Here is a 13,936-nt window from a genome sequence, read left to right on the forward strand (position 1 = left end):
GCACGTGTGCATATGTGTGAGCATTAGTGTGTGTGTGTTTGTGTAGTGGGAGCACGTGCATGAATGACTATGTGTGAGAGCCTGTAGGAATGTTCTGCAGAGGTAGCATCGATGGGTAGGGAAATGTAAGACACACTGAGGCAGGCTGGATGCATGTGCGTGTGTGTGTGTGAATGCGTGTGAATGTGTGAAGATTCTGCAGAAGTGGTGGGGCAGGTTGAATAGAGAACAGAAGGGAAGAGATGCTGAGCAAGATGGGCTGGACAGAGGTCTACCCAGAGAGACAGGAGTGCTGGGCGCTGTGCACATCTTTCTTGTGTTGTTCACTGATGACCAAGAGTAAGTAGCCTCTGTACGCGAGGGTCACTGAGAAGAAGGTGCCACCACCCGAGACATCCTTACGATACCTGCCTTCATCCCACCATGACCTTCACATGTTCTGCAGCACGTGGCGGATAAACACGAAACCCCTCAGTCTGGAACCCCAGGCATGAGAACCTAATGAGGAGTGTGACCCACGTCTGATTCTCATCTGCATAATGGGACAATCACGATGAATTTGGGTCCCTGTGGAAACTCATTGAAATAAGTTAGCAACGTCTAGTCATCTCTGCAGAACAGGTTCATCTTTCCCACCCATCCTCTCTGGCGTGGGCTCTTCTCACGCAGTGCTCCCTCAGTTCCACCCCGCCCCCGTTCAGTCTCCATGCTGGGCTTGCTGTCCTGACAACTGTCTCCCAAGCACACCTCTGCTCACAGTGGTCCCACATGGTGCCCACCCTTCCCTGAACCCTGGCCTACCTCCTCTCCCTCTCCCCTGGTCCTCTGTGTCTGCTTTTACTGAGTGTTCTTACTTGGGTGGGCAGGCCCCTCTGTACCACCATCCTATTAGCCCAGGAAGAGGGAGATCCAGGTCTTGGGCTTAACCTCCCTGCCCTTCCCTGATCCTTTGAAAACTTAGAAGGGCCTTAAGTTTCCCTCTGCCAGCCCCTTGGCATCTCCTGCCAAAAATGGGCATCTACCTGAAGAATGTGAGCCTCTTTACCCATATGTCTATGAAAAATGCCTGTTGACGCTGCTGAAGATGGGTCACCCTGCAGGTGACAGGGATACTCAAAGGAGATGCCTCTAGGAGGGTGTCTCCTACCGCAAGGATGACAGTCCTTATGGCCCCTGTCACAGCACACACATGCCTGGGAGGCCAGCTCCCACCTACCTTCCTGATGCCTTCCGAAGGACTGGACACACAGTTGTCAGCCCCTCCATTCTTGCTGATGGTCCGCCAGAGCTCAGCAAATGTGCTGTCTTGCTCCAGAGGGTTGGTGCCCTTGGCTCGGAAGTACTCGTACACAGCAGAATCCCGGACAGTGCCGTAGGACATCTCCACTTGCTTGGACAGGTCCTGGAACGTCCTAAAACACAACACGGATGTGAAACATGGGTACACAGGGCACCCTGTTGGGACCCACACGAGGCCCGCCTGAGGTGGGAGCCAGGTGCGGCCCACTGTCCACATCCCTCACTCCCAGACCCCAGTGGCATGAGGCCCACAGCCTGGAACGTGACTTGCCAGGATCCCATTCTATCCAAGTCACTTTTCTTCACTGTAGATTAATTCAGTAAGGCCATGAAATGCCTAAAACCAGGTGCTGTGCTGAGCCACTGAGCCTGAGAGACAAAAGGATGAATAAGACATGAATCCTGTCCTTGAGGAGCTTAGAGTTTAACTGTAGAAACACATAGGCAGACCATCATGACAGACGAGTGACGGTGTCACAGGAGGCTGTACCCTGAAGGGCTCCAGCTCAAATGCCCACAAAAGGAAAGAGAAACACCATGGCAAGACCCAAAACAGTGACTGGTCTCTGACACTCAGAGCTAGTGTATGGTGGGCACACACTCAGAGATTGTGCCCATGAAGAGGCATGTCTCCTCCGAAGCTTGCAGCTGTTCTGGAATTCCACCCAACTGTTGCCTTCCAAGCATCTACCCTCATTGCCAAATTCAGACTTAAATTGAAAAAAGTAGGGAAAACCAATAGACTATTCAAAGAAAGTAAAAGTGAAGTCCTTAGTCATGTCTGACTCTTTGTGACCTCATGGACTGTAACCTATCAGGCTCCTCCAACCATGGGATTTTCCAAGCAAGAATGCTGGAGTAGATTGCCATTTCCTTCTCCAGGGGATCTTCCTGACTCAGGGATCGAACACAGGTCTCCTGCACTGCAGGCATCTGAGCCACCAGGGAAGCCATTCAGGTATGACCTAAATCATATCCCTTATGATTATATAGTGGAACTGACAAATAGATTCAAGGGATTAGATCTGACAGAGGGAGTGCCTGAAGAACTATGGACAGAGGTCTGTGATATTGTACATGAGGCACTGATCAAGACCATCCTCAAGAAAAAGAAATGCAAAAAGGCAAAATGGTTGTCTGAGGAGGCCTTACCATAAGCTTTCGTAAGAGATATGAAAAGAAGAGAAGCAAAAGGCAAATGAGGAAAGGAAAGATATACTCATTTGAATGCAGAGTTCCAAAGAATAGCAAAAAGAGATAAGAAAGCCTTCCTCAGTGATCAATGCAAAGAAATAGAGAAAAACAATAGAAAAGGAAAGACTAGTGATCTCTTCAAGAAAATTAGATATACAAAGGGAACTTTTCATGCAAAGATGGGCACAATAAAGAACAGAAATGGTATGGACCTAACAGAAGCAGAGATATTAAGAAGAGGTGGCAAGAATACACAGAAGAACTATACAAAAAAGATCTTCATGACCCAGATAACCATAATGGTGTGATCACTCACCTAGGGCCAGACATCCTGGAATGCGAAGTCAAGTGGGCCTTAGGAAGCACACTATGAACAAACCTAGTGGAGGTGATGGAATTCCAGTTGAGCTATTTCAAATCCTAAAAGATGATGCTGTGAAAGTGCTGCACTCAATATGCCAGCAAATGTGAAAAACTCAGCAGTGGCCACAGAACTAGAAATGGTCAGTTTTCATTCCAATCCCAAAGAAAGGCAATGCCAAAGAATATTCAAACTACCACACAATTGCACTCATCTCACACGGTAGCAAAGTAATGCTCAAAATTCTCCAAGCAAGGACTTCAACAGTATGTCAACTGTGAACTTCCAGATGTTCAAGCTGGATTTAGAAAAGGCAGAGGAAACAGAGATCAAATTGCCAACATCTGTTGGATCATCAAGAAAGCAAGAGAGTCCCAGAAAAATGCCTACATCTGCTTTATTGACTATGCCAGAGCCTTTAACTGTGTGGATCACAACAAACTGTGGAAAATTCTTAAAGAGATGGGAATACCAGACCACCTGACCTGCCTCCTGAGAAATCTGTAATGCAGATCAAGAAGCAACAGTTAGAACTGGACACGGACCAACAGACTGGTTCAATTTTGGGAAAGGAGTATGTCAAGGCTATATATTGTCACCCTGCTTATTTAACTTACATGCAGAGTACATCATGAGAAATGCTGGCCTGGATGAAGCACAAGCTGGAATCAAGATTGCTGGGAGAAATATCAATGACCTCAGATATGCAGATGACACCACCCTTATGGCAGAAAGTGAAGAGGAACTAAAGAGCCTCTTGATGAAAGTGAAAGAGGAGAGTGAAAAAGTTGGCTTAAAGCTCCACATTCAGAAAACTAAGATCATGGTATCTGGTCCCATCACTTCATGGCAAATGGACAGAGAAACAGTGGAAACAGTGACCGACTTTATTTTCTGGGCTCCAAAATCACTGCAGATGTTGACTGCAGCCATGAAATTAAAAGACGTTTACTCCTTGGAAGAAAAGTTATGATCAACCTAGACAGCATATTAAAAAGCAGAGACATTACTCTGCCAACAAAGGTCCATCTAGTCAAAGCTATGGATTTTCCAGTAGTCATGTATGGATGTGTGAGTTGGACTGTAAAGAGAGCTGAGCGCCAAAGAATTGATGGTTTTGAACTGTGGTGTTGGAGAAGACTCTTGAGAGTCCCTTGGACTCTAAGGATATCCAACTAGTCAATCCTAAAGGAAATCAGTCCTGAATATTCATTGGAATGACTGATGCTAAAGCTGAAACTCCAATACTTTGGCTACTTGGAACTGACTCACTGGAAAGACCCTGATGCTAGGAAAGATTGAAGGCGGGAGGAGAAGGGGACGACAGAGGATGAGGTGGTTCGATGGCATCTCTGACTCAATGGACATGAGTTTGAGTAAAGTGTGAGTGTTGGTGATGGACAGGGAAGCCTGGTGTGCTGCAGTCCATGGGGTCGCAAAGAGTTGGACACGACTGAGCAACTTAACTGAACTGAACTGAAGCATCTCCCCCTAATATGTTTTTGAATAAAGAAAGGAATTTGGGTTTGTATATGAGCTTTCTTGACTCTGGAGTGTTGATGGTTATTCAAATGGTGGTGAAGATAAACCAAAGCACCTCTGAGAGCCTCCGTCTGTTGTCCATGGAGGAGAAGCAAGCAGCTCAGGCCAGGTGCACGGTGCAGGGAGCAGGTGGATCAGGAATGCCCGTCAGCTCCAAGGAGCAGAAGACTGAGCTGCGCCTTCTTTGGAGTAGGGAGCACGAGTCAGACCAGGGAGGACCAACTTGGCTTAAAGTTTTCATTTGACACAAGATCAGCAGTACCTGATTCAACGTGCTGATAGGATAGAATTGCAAAAATCATAAGGCTCACTGATGAGCCAGTGTCTCTCTTCAGGCTCCAACTGGATCCCTCTTTGCTTATTTATCTGTCTCTCCTTTTCATCAACCAGAATCATCATCCCCACCACTCATTGAGTTGCTGTTTCCATGAAAAGACCCAATCATTTCAACCTGATCCACACAACCCTCCTTCTTCTGAGCTCATCTTTGGTTATTGCATCTGCGTCCACATGACCCCAGAGCTAAGGTTAAAATGAGAGATTGCACAGGATCACCGTTTGTGGCACCAGACCACAGAGCTCCCTCTGTGTGGAATCCCTTTATCTTGCTCATCCACCTGATACACTTCTGCAAACCCCTTGAGGTTCCAGCAGCCGCCTTTCCCTATGGGAAAACATCAGCATCCCTCAGCTCCCTGGCCACCTCCATACCCTGTGTGGTTTCTATGGCAGTAAGAGCTCACCGTGACTACAGGAAAATCACAGCAGAGTGCGTAATGCACGGGCTCTGAGTCCAGTTACTTGCCTTGCCTCTCAGTCCCATCAGAACTAACACTGAGGGCCCTCTGTTAGTTAGCTGGCCTCTCTGAGCCTCAGTTTCCAAGTCCTTAAATAAAAAACAAAACACAACACACACAAACACAGGATTAGAAGTAGAGCCCGTAGCAGAGGTTGCTGTGAAGATGAAATGAGGTGACGTGTGTTCAGTCCTTAGAGCAGGGACTGATGCAAACTCAGTGGCCGTCACCAGGAGCAGGTGTTCTGTGCTATTATTATAGGTCGGGGTCCTCAGTGTGTGTGTGTTCTGTCTCTCAGTCACGTCTGACACTTTGCAACCCTCTGAACTGTAGCCCACCAGGCTCCTCTGTCTGTGGGATTTTAAGAATACTGAAGTGGGTTGCCATTTCCTCCTCCGGAGGTTCTTCCTGACCCAGGGGTCGAACCTGTGTCTCCTGCATTGCAGGCGGATTCTTTACCTGCTGAGCCATTAGGGGTCCTCAGTAGACGGAGCCAAAGCAGCTCCATATCTGCATCCTCAGCACCAGACCCAGGGCTGCAGCCAGCCTGTGCAGCCTGCACACAGAGGAGCCAGCAATGCAGCTAGCTTTCTCCCGTTCTGGAGAAACCCTCCATGGAATTCCTTCAGGCCCTGCTGCAGGGCCCACAGACAGAGTTCTGTATTCGTTTCAATACATTACAGATGAAAGAAAACATAAAATAACAAATTCGAGGAAGAAATCTTTCTAATTATTGTTCATTATTTATATCTAATTGAAGCAAGATGTTCCTTTGCTTGAAGGGCCCCCAGGGTTGTAACTCTGTCGTAATTTGCCTGTAATGAAAGGAAGGGGGATCTTTTTTTTTCCGCATTTTTTATTTTTCTCATGGTAATACAAATAAACACAAGTCTTTGATGAATGGGAAACATCAGGATGAATTACACAGTTGATTCTAAATACTGGAACTGCTCTAAATCACTGCAGTTTCCATGAGCCTAGAATGGGTGTGTAACTGCCAAGGAGTTCAGAAGTACTGCTTCATCCCCACATTTGAAATGGAGATTTCCTCTCTCCTCTTGGTATTTATTCATGACGGTGCCCCTGGTCAGAGGCTCAGGGAGCCGTTCTGGAATACAAGCAGGCAGCCCCAGTACTAAGGACTTCTTGTCCATTTCTGTCCCTGTAGAGGTCATCATTGTCATCCCCAAAATACCACTGCCATCTTTGCTGAACCAGACCCATGGCTTCCATCCCTCGCCACTCATAGCCATTAGTCTGTGTACAGGGATCCATTGCCCAGCTTTATGCATCTTTAATGAACATTCCCTCTTCCAAGGAAAATTTCCAAGCTCACTAACACATGGGAGGTACTACCATCATATTTCAGAGTGAATAAACCTATCTAAGGCTCTTTGCTGGAGAAGGCAACGGCACCCCACTCCAGTATTCTTGCCTGGAAAATCCCATGGATGGAGGAGCCTGGTAGGCTGCAGTCCATGGGGTCGCCAAGAGTCAGACATGACTGAGCGACTTCACTTTCACTTTTCACTTTCATGCATTGGAGAAGGAAATGGCAGCCTACTCCAGTGTTCTTGCCTGGAGAATCCCAGGGACGGGGGAGCCTGGTGGGCTGCCAAATATGGGGTCATACAGAGTCAGACACAACTGAAATGACTTAGCAGCAGCAGCAGCAAGGCTCTTTGGAGGCTTGCAAGAGGGCCCAACTAATCATGGACCCAAAATGACAACACCCAGGGGCACTCACCCTCTTGTCCTAGGGCACAGCTTTGGAAGGGACATGGAAGGAAAGAACAAAGAAGAGCCAGCCAGCTGGGTCCAAGTCAACAGTCAGCAGAAGACAGATGTTCACATCCAATAGGACTCCCATCCAAACTAGCAAGGGAGGCTTAACCCGGAGAAGGCTCCAGGAGCAACACACTTAATCTAGCATGCTTCCCAAATTAGTCTCTTCAGCCACAACTGCTAGAAAGTGTCCAAGCACCCCCACCACAGAGAGATGAAGGAGATCTTCCTCTCACAGGTGGTGTCTCTCTAAACCCAAATCATGAATGAGGCAACTGGCTGAAGTCATTCAACTACATGCCCAATCCACAGTTAACGAGTTAGTTAGTGGGCATTTGGTAAAGCACAGAGGCAAGGGAGGTATGTGGGCATTTCAAGGGGTTCATAGTGATGGGGATGAGTGGTTAGAGAAGTAAACCAACAGTAACCAAACAATGTGAGAAGTACTAGGAGAAAGCTGCTGCATGAGGGGTCTTGGAAGCAAGGGGGGGCAGCACCTAGCTCATTGGCCAGAGCTAAAGGAAGGATTTCTAGAAGAGTAAGTCTGCCTGGGCACGCACTGACTGACTAAGTGTCCCGTGGAGGCATGCACATTTAAGCAGCCAAGCCCCAGCTCTGTGCTTGGCTATTTGTCTCCTTACTTCACCTTTTTATTCATGCTGCTGCTGCTGCTAAGTCACTTCAGTCGTGTCCGACTCTGTGTGACCCCATAGACAGCAGCCCACCAGGCTCCCCCGTCCCTGGGATTCTCCAGGCAAGAACACTGGAGTGGGTTGCCATTTCCTTCTCCAACGCGTGAAAGTGAAAAGAGAAAGTGAAGTCACTCAGTCGTGTCTGACTCTTGGCGACCCCATGGACTGCAGCCTACCAGGCTCCTCCAACCATGGGATTTTCCAGGCAAGAGTACTGGAGTGGGGTGCCATTGCCTTCTCCATTTTATTCATGATGAGGGTTATAATCTTCCCTTGGCAGAGCTTAGCCTGTCTTCCAGGCTTTCCATTGAGCCAATATCTTTTACCCTATTGAAGATCCCCCGGAGAAGGAAATGGCAACCCACTCCAGTATTCTTGCCTGGGAAATCCCATGGGCAGAAGAGCCTGGCAGGCTACATAGCCCATGGGGTTGCAAAGAATCAAGACAACCTAGCAACTGAACAACAACAAAACCTTATTGAAACTGGTGGGTGGGGCCAATAGAGCTGTTGCTCTGTCCTGGACTGCCAGTTTGGGGGTCTTTAGCTGCAGTCACAGCTGACTGTGAGCACATCAGACTGTCTTACAGAAGCACTCTGTCAGCATCCCTTGCCTCTGAGAGCAGTTTCCTCCAATTGAACAGCGCCTCCTGAAAGTCCCACATCGTCTCCTTCAGCCATGGCCAAGGACAGTCTACCCAGCCCAGCACCACCTCCCTCCCGCCCCTCACCCTTCTCATAAATCAATCTTACTATTTCCCAGATACATGTTCATTAACAAAGAGACAAATGTGTTTGCAGCATGAGAAAAATCAATAATACAGAATGCATAAATACAACTTTGCATGTTACAGAAATATTTACATTGGCAATGGAGATAAATACACTTGCAACAAAAAGAGAATCAATATACAGTGTGTGTAGAACTGATTTCAACAACTATGAGGTTGCCATCATCACAGGCCTGATAAATCTCCTTAAGGAGAAGAGGAAGGGGACTTCCCTGGCAGTCCAGACTGCAGCAGGCACAGGTTCCATCCCTGGTAGGGAACTAAGATCCCGTATGCCACAATTCAGCCAAGAAGAAAAAGAGAGACAGAAAGAAAGAAAGAAAAGGAAGTAATGGAGTGACCCCAAAGTCACAGGAGGGTGGGGAGGCTCATTCTTGTAATCTGAAGCTGTCGTAACTACAGCCCACAGATGCCTCTACCATCATTTCAGCAGCCCTGCTTTTTCGCTCTCATTCCTGACTCTACAAAAGAGGACGCTGCACCAATCAGGTGGGAGTGCATGGTCAGGCTTCCATACCCAGCCTCCAGGACCTTGAGCAGGAGTGCTGCCCACTTCTCTGCCCTTCCTGAGTTTCTTCGCCAGGGCACCGCCATGCTTTGGGAGTCTCTGATCCTTCTCCTATGCAGAGATGCCCACTGAGGCTCTACCACATTTCCCATTCTCTCCACCCCAAACCTGGGTACTTCAAGGTGAACAGGAGTTCAGGTAAAGTGAAGACACTCCAAGATGCTTCTCGACCTTGGGCTCTGAAAGGCATCTCAAGGTCTTTAGTCTTTCTTTCATATAATGGGGGAAAAAATAACCTATTTCCTGAGCATATGCCTCTCTCAAGCACTGTTGCAGGTCTAAAGCTATGAGCGGCACAGAGTTCCCACTCTCACGAAGTCTGCATGGAGGAGTCAGGGAGAGAGAGCAGCACACATATGAACAGCAAACACAACACCAACCATTATGAAATGCTGGGGTCAGCAAGCTGTCTGCGAAGGGACTCAGTGCATGTTCGCAGGCAGTAAGGGCCACACACCACTCTGCTGCATATCCCTTGGTTTTGTGGGGGTTGTTTTTTTTTTTTTTTGGAACACTATAAAAAAATGTTTCAGAAAAAGGAAAACAATCTTAGCCTGCAGGCTGCAGGAAAATAGGCTGCCAGCCAGACGTGGCCCATGGGGGCGTAATCAGCCGACCCCCATTGTCATGTTTCCAGTGATGAAAAGTGCTATGAAGAGTCGTAAAGCAGAGTAAGGATCACAGAAAACGATGGAGGAAGTGATTATATGCAGCAGGCGGGTGCTGTTTTAGCCATCGGAGCTGACATCGAGGGCGCGTGTTCCTTTGTTACCTTTTCTTGGGCTGGTCTGGGAGGAGCTGTGAGGAGAGACCACTGAGGGCAGGGCTGAGACCGTGGAGAAGCTGTGCCTTCTGAAAAGCAGAGACCGGCAAGCTCGAAGCTTATCAGCATCTCTTCCCTGGAGACCAGGGATCCTCTGGGCCCCTCTGAGAGGCTGGAGCAGGCAATGCTGGCTATTGCATGGGGCTCCTTGGTGAAAGGCTATGGTCTGAGTGGCTGCAGATCGGTGCCCCAGTTCAGGAAACCGTCAGTTTAACACCAATGAGGACACGCAGTGACCCACCAGGACAGGAGCTGTGTGGCAGGAAAGGCATCCCTGCAGGACGCAGGGGGCCGGGAGGGGGTCTGGGAAGGGGAGGTGGGCGTGGGTAGACTGGGCACTCAGCTGACGTGCGCTCACTCCCTCCTGCAATCTTCCTCCACATGCTGTGCTCTCTAATCCCATTTCTTTAATTACAATTGAAATTCAAAAATGCCTAAAACATACTAAGAAAAAAAAAAAAAACACTTGATGCTTTTGCATACAGTATTTTCCCAGTCTTGTCAAAAGTAACCATTAAAAATGGAAGTAAACATCAGGACGAAAATAGGAGGAATAGGCACTGAACTGTAGGGAGATTTCCGCTTTTTACAAATGTGTTTCTGTAAAGTTTGTATTTTTTTATGATGCAAAAACATAATAAACATGTGTGATCTGAATAATTTAACGGATCCTCCTGCTGCCAAGTGTCAGTTCTGAGGCTTGGAAATCTAGCTGTGTGCTCTCCTGTGTCCTCCACTCACTCTGCCAACTGCCCCCACAGCCAAGATCCACTTGGAAGAGAGGGGCCTCTCTCCTGCCCTTGAACACAGGCCCTGCAGTCTTTAGGGAGCAGGCTCCGAGGGGCTCTGGGAGTTGAATCTTCCATCCCCAGAGTAAGACCAACATGCCAGGATTAACCCCATGGGGTCTGAGCCATCCTGGGCATCCAGGGCCCATCAGAACCAAAGTGGGTTGGAGTTTCCCTTATTTGCACACCTTCTGTTTGGATTCTCCCAAGCCCAGGTTCCCTTGGCTGCCAAATCAGACCGGGGTGGCCAGACAAGAGTTTTTGAAAGAAGGATATATGCCTCATATGTGCTTCCCACATCTACAAGAAACACCCCAAATCCTCAGATACCCTGAAAGGTCACACTTGATCTGGACGCAAGAGCTCTGCTGTCACCACATGGGCTGCCCTGCCTTCCTGCCTTGGGGGTTCGCGCTGTGTGATACACTCTTCCTTCACATCTCTAATCAGCTCTTTCCCCAGTGCTCTGGGAACATCAGACGTCAGCTTCTTCATGAGACCTCTGCTGACAACGCTCTGTACAACTGTTGCTCAGTCACTCAATTGTGTCTGACTCTTTGTGACCCCATGGACTGCAGCACACCAGGCTTCCCTGTGCTTCACTATCTCCTGGAGTTTGCTCAAACTCACACTCATTGAGTCAATGATGCCATCCAACCAGTTCATCCCCTGTAGCCACCTTCTCCAAATATCACCCTCTTTAAATTATATGATAAAAACAAAGAAATACACAGCAGGCTCTTTCATGGCCGTTCTCCCCCTAGAATGGAACTGTCCAGTTTATTGCGGTATCAACAGTGCCTACACCTGCACGGCCAATCTTCCTAGTTTGTACAGAACAGAGAGGTTTCCTGGGATATAGGACTTTCAGTACTAAAACCAGGGAAGTTCTAGCCAAATTGTGGTAGTTTTCCCTGCCTCTACCTACAATAGTGCCTGGCATACAGTAGATGCTCCAATAAACATGGGCTATTATGTGCATGAATAATCCATTAATGAATTCGCCTTCTTCTCACTTTCCAATCACCTAGGTTGGATATTCTGTTGGAAAGGTCTTGGGTTATCTTTTGAGGATAAGCATGGGCCATTCACCTGCAGAGAAGTGAGCACAGCAATCGCCTGGGAGGACTGAAGAGAAGAACTGAAGCCCTAGGCTGGGGGGCACAGCACAGAGCTACAGAGTTAGAGCCAAATCAGGAACAAATCACCAAGAAGCCCAGGGATCAGCCCAGGCTGTCCACAGGCTTCCTTCTCGGGGTCTTGAAGCTTCAAGATCAAGTTTTCTTGTGGATCGGATGGAAATCAGCATTGGCTGAGAGTCTCCTCCGGGGTCTGCATCGCCAGCAGATGCTGTCTTCATCCCCAGCTCCCACATCCCTCCCGCTCGGCGGGATCCCCACCAGGCAGCAATTCCACCATGCCAAGAACATGGCTGGCTCCCAGCTCCCCACACCAGCAAATGTTTGCTGCCACAAATCAATACAAAAGTAAGATGCACCATTAAGCTTTAATATATCAGTGCTAGGGCTCTTAATCCATTATGAGGCTGTCATAAATGTGACTGAAATGCAAATCAGAGCAGCAGCCCTGCAGGAGGGTGTGAAGGTGCCTTCACCACCTCTCGGCAAGCCTGTGTCCCCTGCGCTCCAGAGAAACAGCCTGAGTCTCCTCTCTCCCTGTTGCTTTTCATTTTCACCCTCCTCGCCTCCCTCTTCTTTCCAAATGTCTGACTGAGCCCCTCTATTATGTCAGCTTCCCTGGCAGGCAGTCACTTGATATGCTAGAAGAAAGCTATAATAATGCTAACTTTGTGACATTGTACAGGAGACAGGGATCAAGACCATCCCCATGGAAAAGAAATGCAAAAAAGCAAAATGGCTGTCTGAGGAGGCCTTACAAATAGCTGTGAAAAGAAGAGAAGCGAAAAGCAAAGGAGAAAAGGAAAGATATAAACATCTGAATGCAGAGTTCCAAAGAATAGCAAGAAGAGATAGGAAAGCCTTCTTCAGCGATCAATGCAAAGAAATAGAGGAAAACAACAGAATGGGAAAGACTAAGGATCTCTTCAAGAAAATCAGAGATACCAAAGGAACATTTCATGCAAAGTTGGGCTTGATAAAGGACAGAAATGGTATCGACCTAACAGAAGCAGAAGCTATTAAGAAGAAATGGCAAGAATACACAGAAGAACTGTACAAAAAAGATCTTCATGACCCAGATAATCACGATGGTGTGATCACTCACCTAGAGCCAGACATCCTGGAATGGGAAGTCAAGAAGGTCTTAGAAAGCATCACTACAAACAAAGCTAGTGGAGGTGATGGAATTCCAGTTGAGCTCTTCCAAATCCTGAAAGATGATGCTGTGAAAGTGCTGCACTCAATATGCCAGCAAATTTGGAAAACTCAGCAGTGGCCACAGGACTGGAAAAGCTCAGTTTTCATTCCAATCCCAAAGAAAGGCAATGCCAAAGAATGCTCAAACTACCGCACAATTGCACTCATCTCACATGCTAGTAAAGTAGTGCTCAAAATTCTCCAAGCCAGGCTTCAGCAATATGTGAACCGTGAACTTCCTGATGTTCAAGCTGGTTTTAGAAAAGGCAGAGGAACCAGAGATCAAATTGCCAACATCCGCTGGATCATGGAAAAAGCAACAGAGTTCCAGAAAAACATCTATTTCTGCTTTATTGACTATGCCAAAGCCTTTGACTATGTGGATCACAATAAACTATGGAAAATTCTGAAAGACATGGGAATACCAGACCACCTGATCTGCCTCTTGAGAAATTTGTATGCAGGTCAGGAAGCAACAGTTAGAACTGGACATGGAACAACAGACTGGTTCCAAATAGGAAAAGGAGTTCATCAAGGCTGTATATTGTCACCCTGTTTATTTAACTTATATGCAGAGTACCTCATGAGAAACGCTGGACTGGAAGAAACACAAGCTGGAATCAAGATTGCCGGGAGAAATATTAATAACCTCAGGTATGCAGATTACACCACCCTTATGGCAGAAAGTGAAGAGGAACTCAAAAGCCTCTTGATGAAAGTGAAAGTGGAGAGTGAAAAAGTTGGCTTAAAGCTCAACATTCAGAAAACGAAGATCATGGCACCTGGTCCCATTACTTCATGGGAAATAGATGGGGAAACAGTGGAAACAGTATCAGATTTTATTTTTCTGGGCTCCAAAATCACTACAGATGGTGACTGCAGCCAAGAAATTAAAAGACGCTTACCCCTTGGAAGGAAAGTTATGACCAACCTAGATAGCATATTCAAAAGCAGAGACATT

At 47.4% G+C, this 13,936-nt stretch overlaps 1 protein-coding gene across 6 annotated transcripts in view; it reads right to left on the reverse strand.

Annotated features, from left to right (window-relative positions):
- GRID1 (glutamate ionotropic receptor delta type subunit 1) overlaps positions 1–13,936 on the reverse strand; it is a 687,130-nt gene that overhangs the window by 45,851 nt on the left and 627,343 nt on the right. For all 6 annotated transcript variants that reach the window (XM_070782157.1, XM_070782155.1, XM_070782153.1 and 3 more), the window contains one exon: positions 1,217–1,412. In XM_070782157.1, the coding sequence (XP_070638258.1) occupies positions 1,217–1,412 (196 nt within the window). The remainder of the gene's footprint in view (positions 1–1,216; positions 1,413–13,936) is intronic.

This window comes from Bos indicus, chromosome 28, assembly GCF_029378745.1.
Source record: "Bos indicus isolate NIAB-ARS_2022 breed Sahiwal x Tharparkar chromosome 28, NIAB-ARS_B.indTharparkar_mat_pri_1.0, whole genome shotgun sequence".
Lineage (NCBI taxonomy): Eukaryota > Metazoa > Chordata > Mammalia > Artiodactyla > Bovidae > Bos > Bos indicus.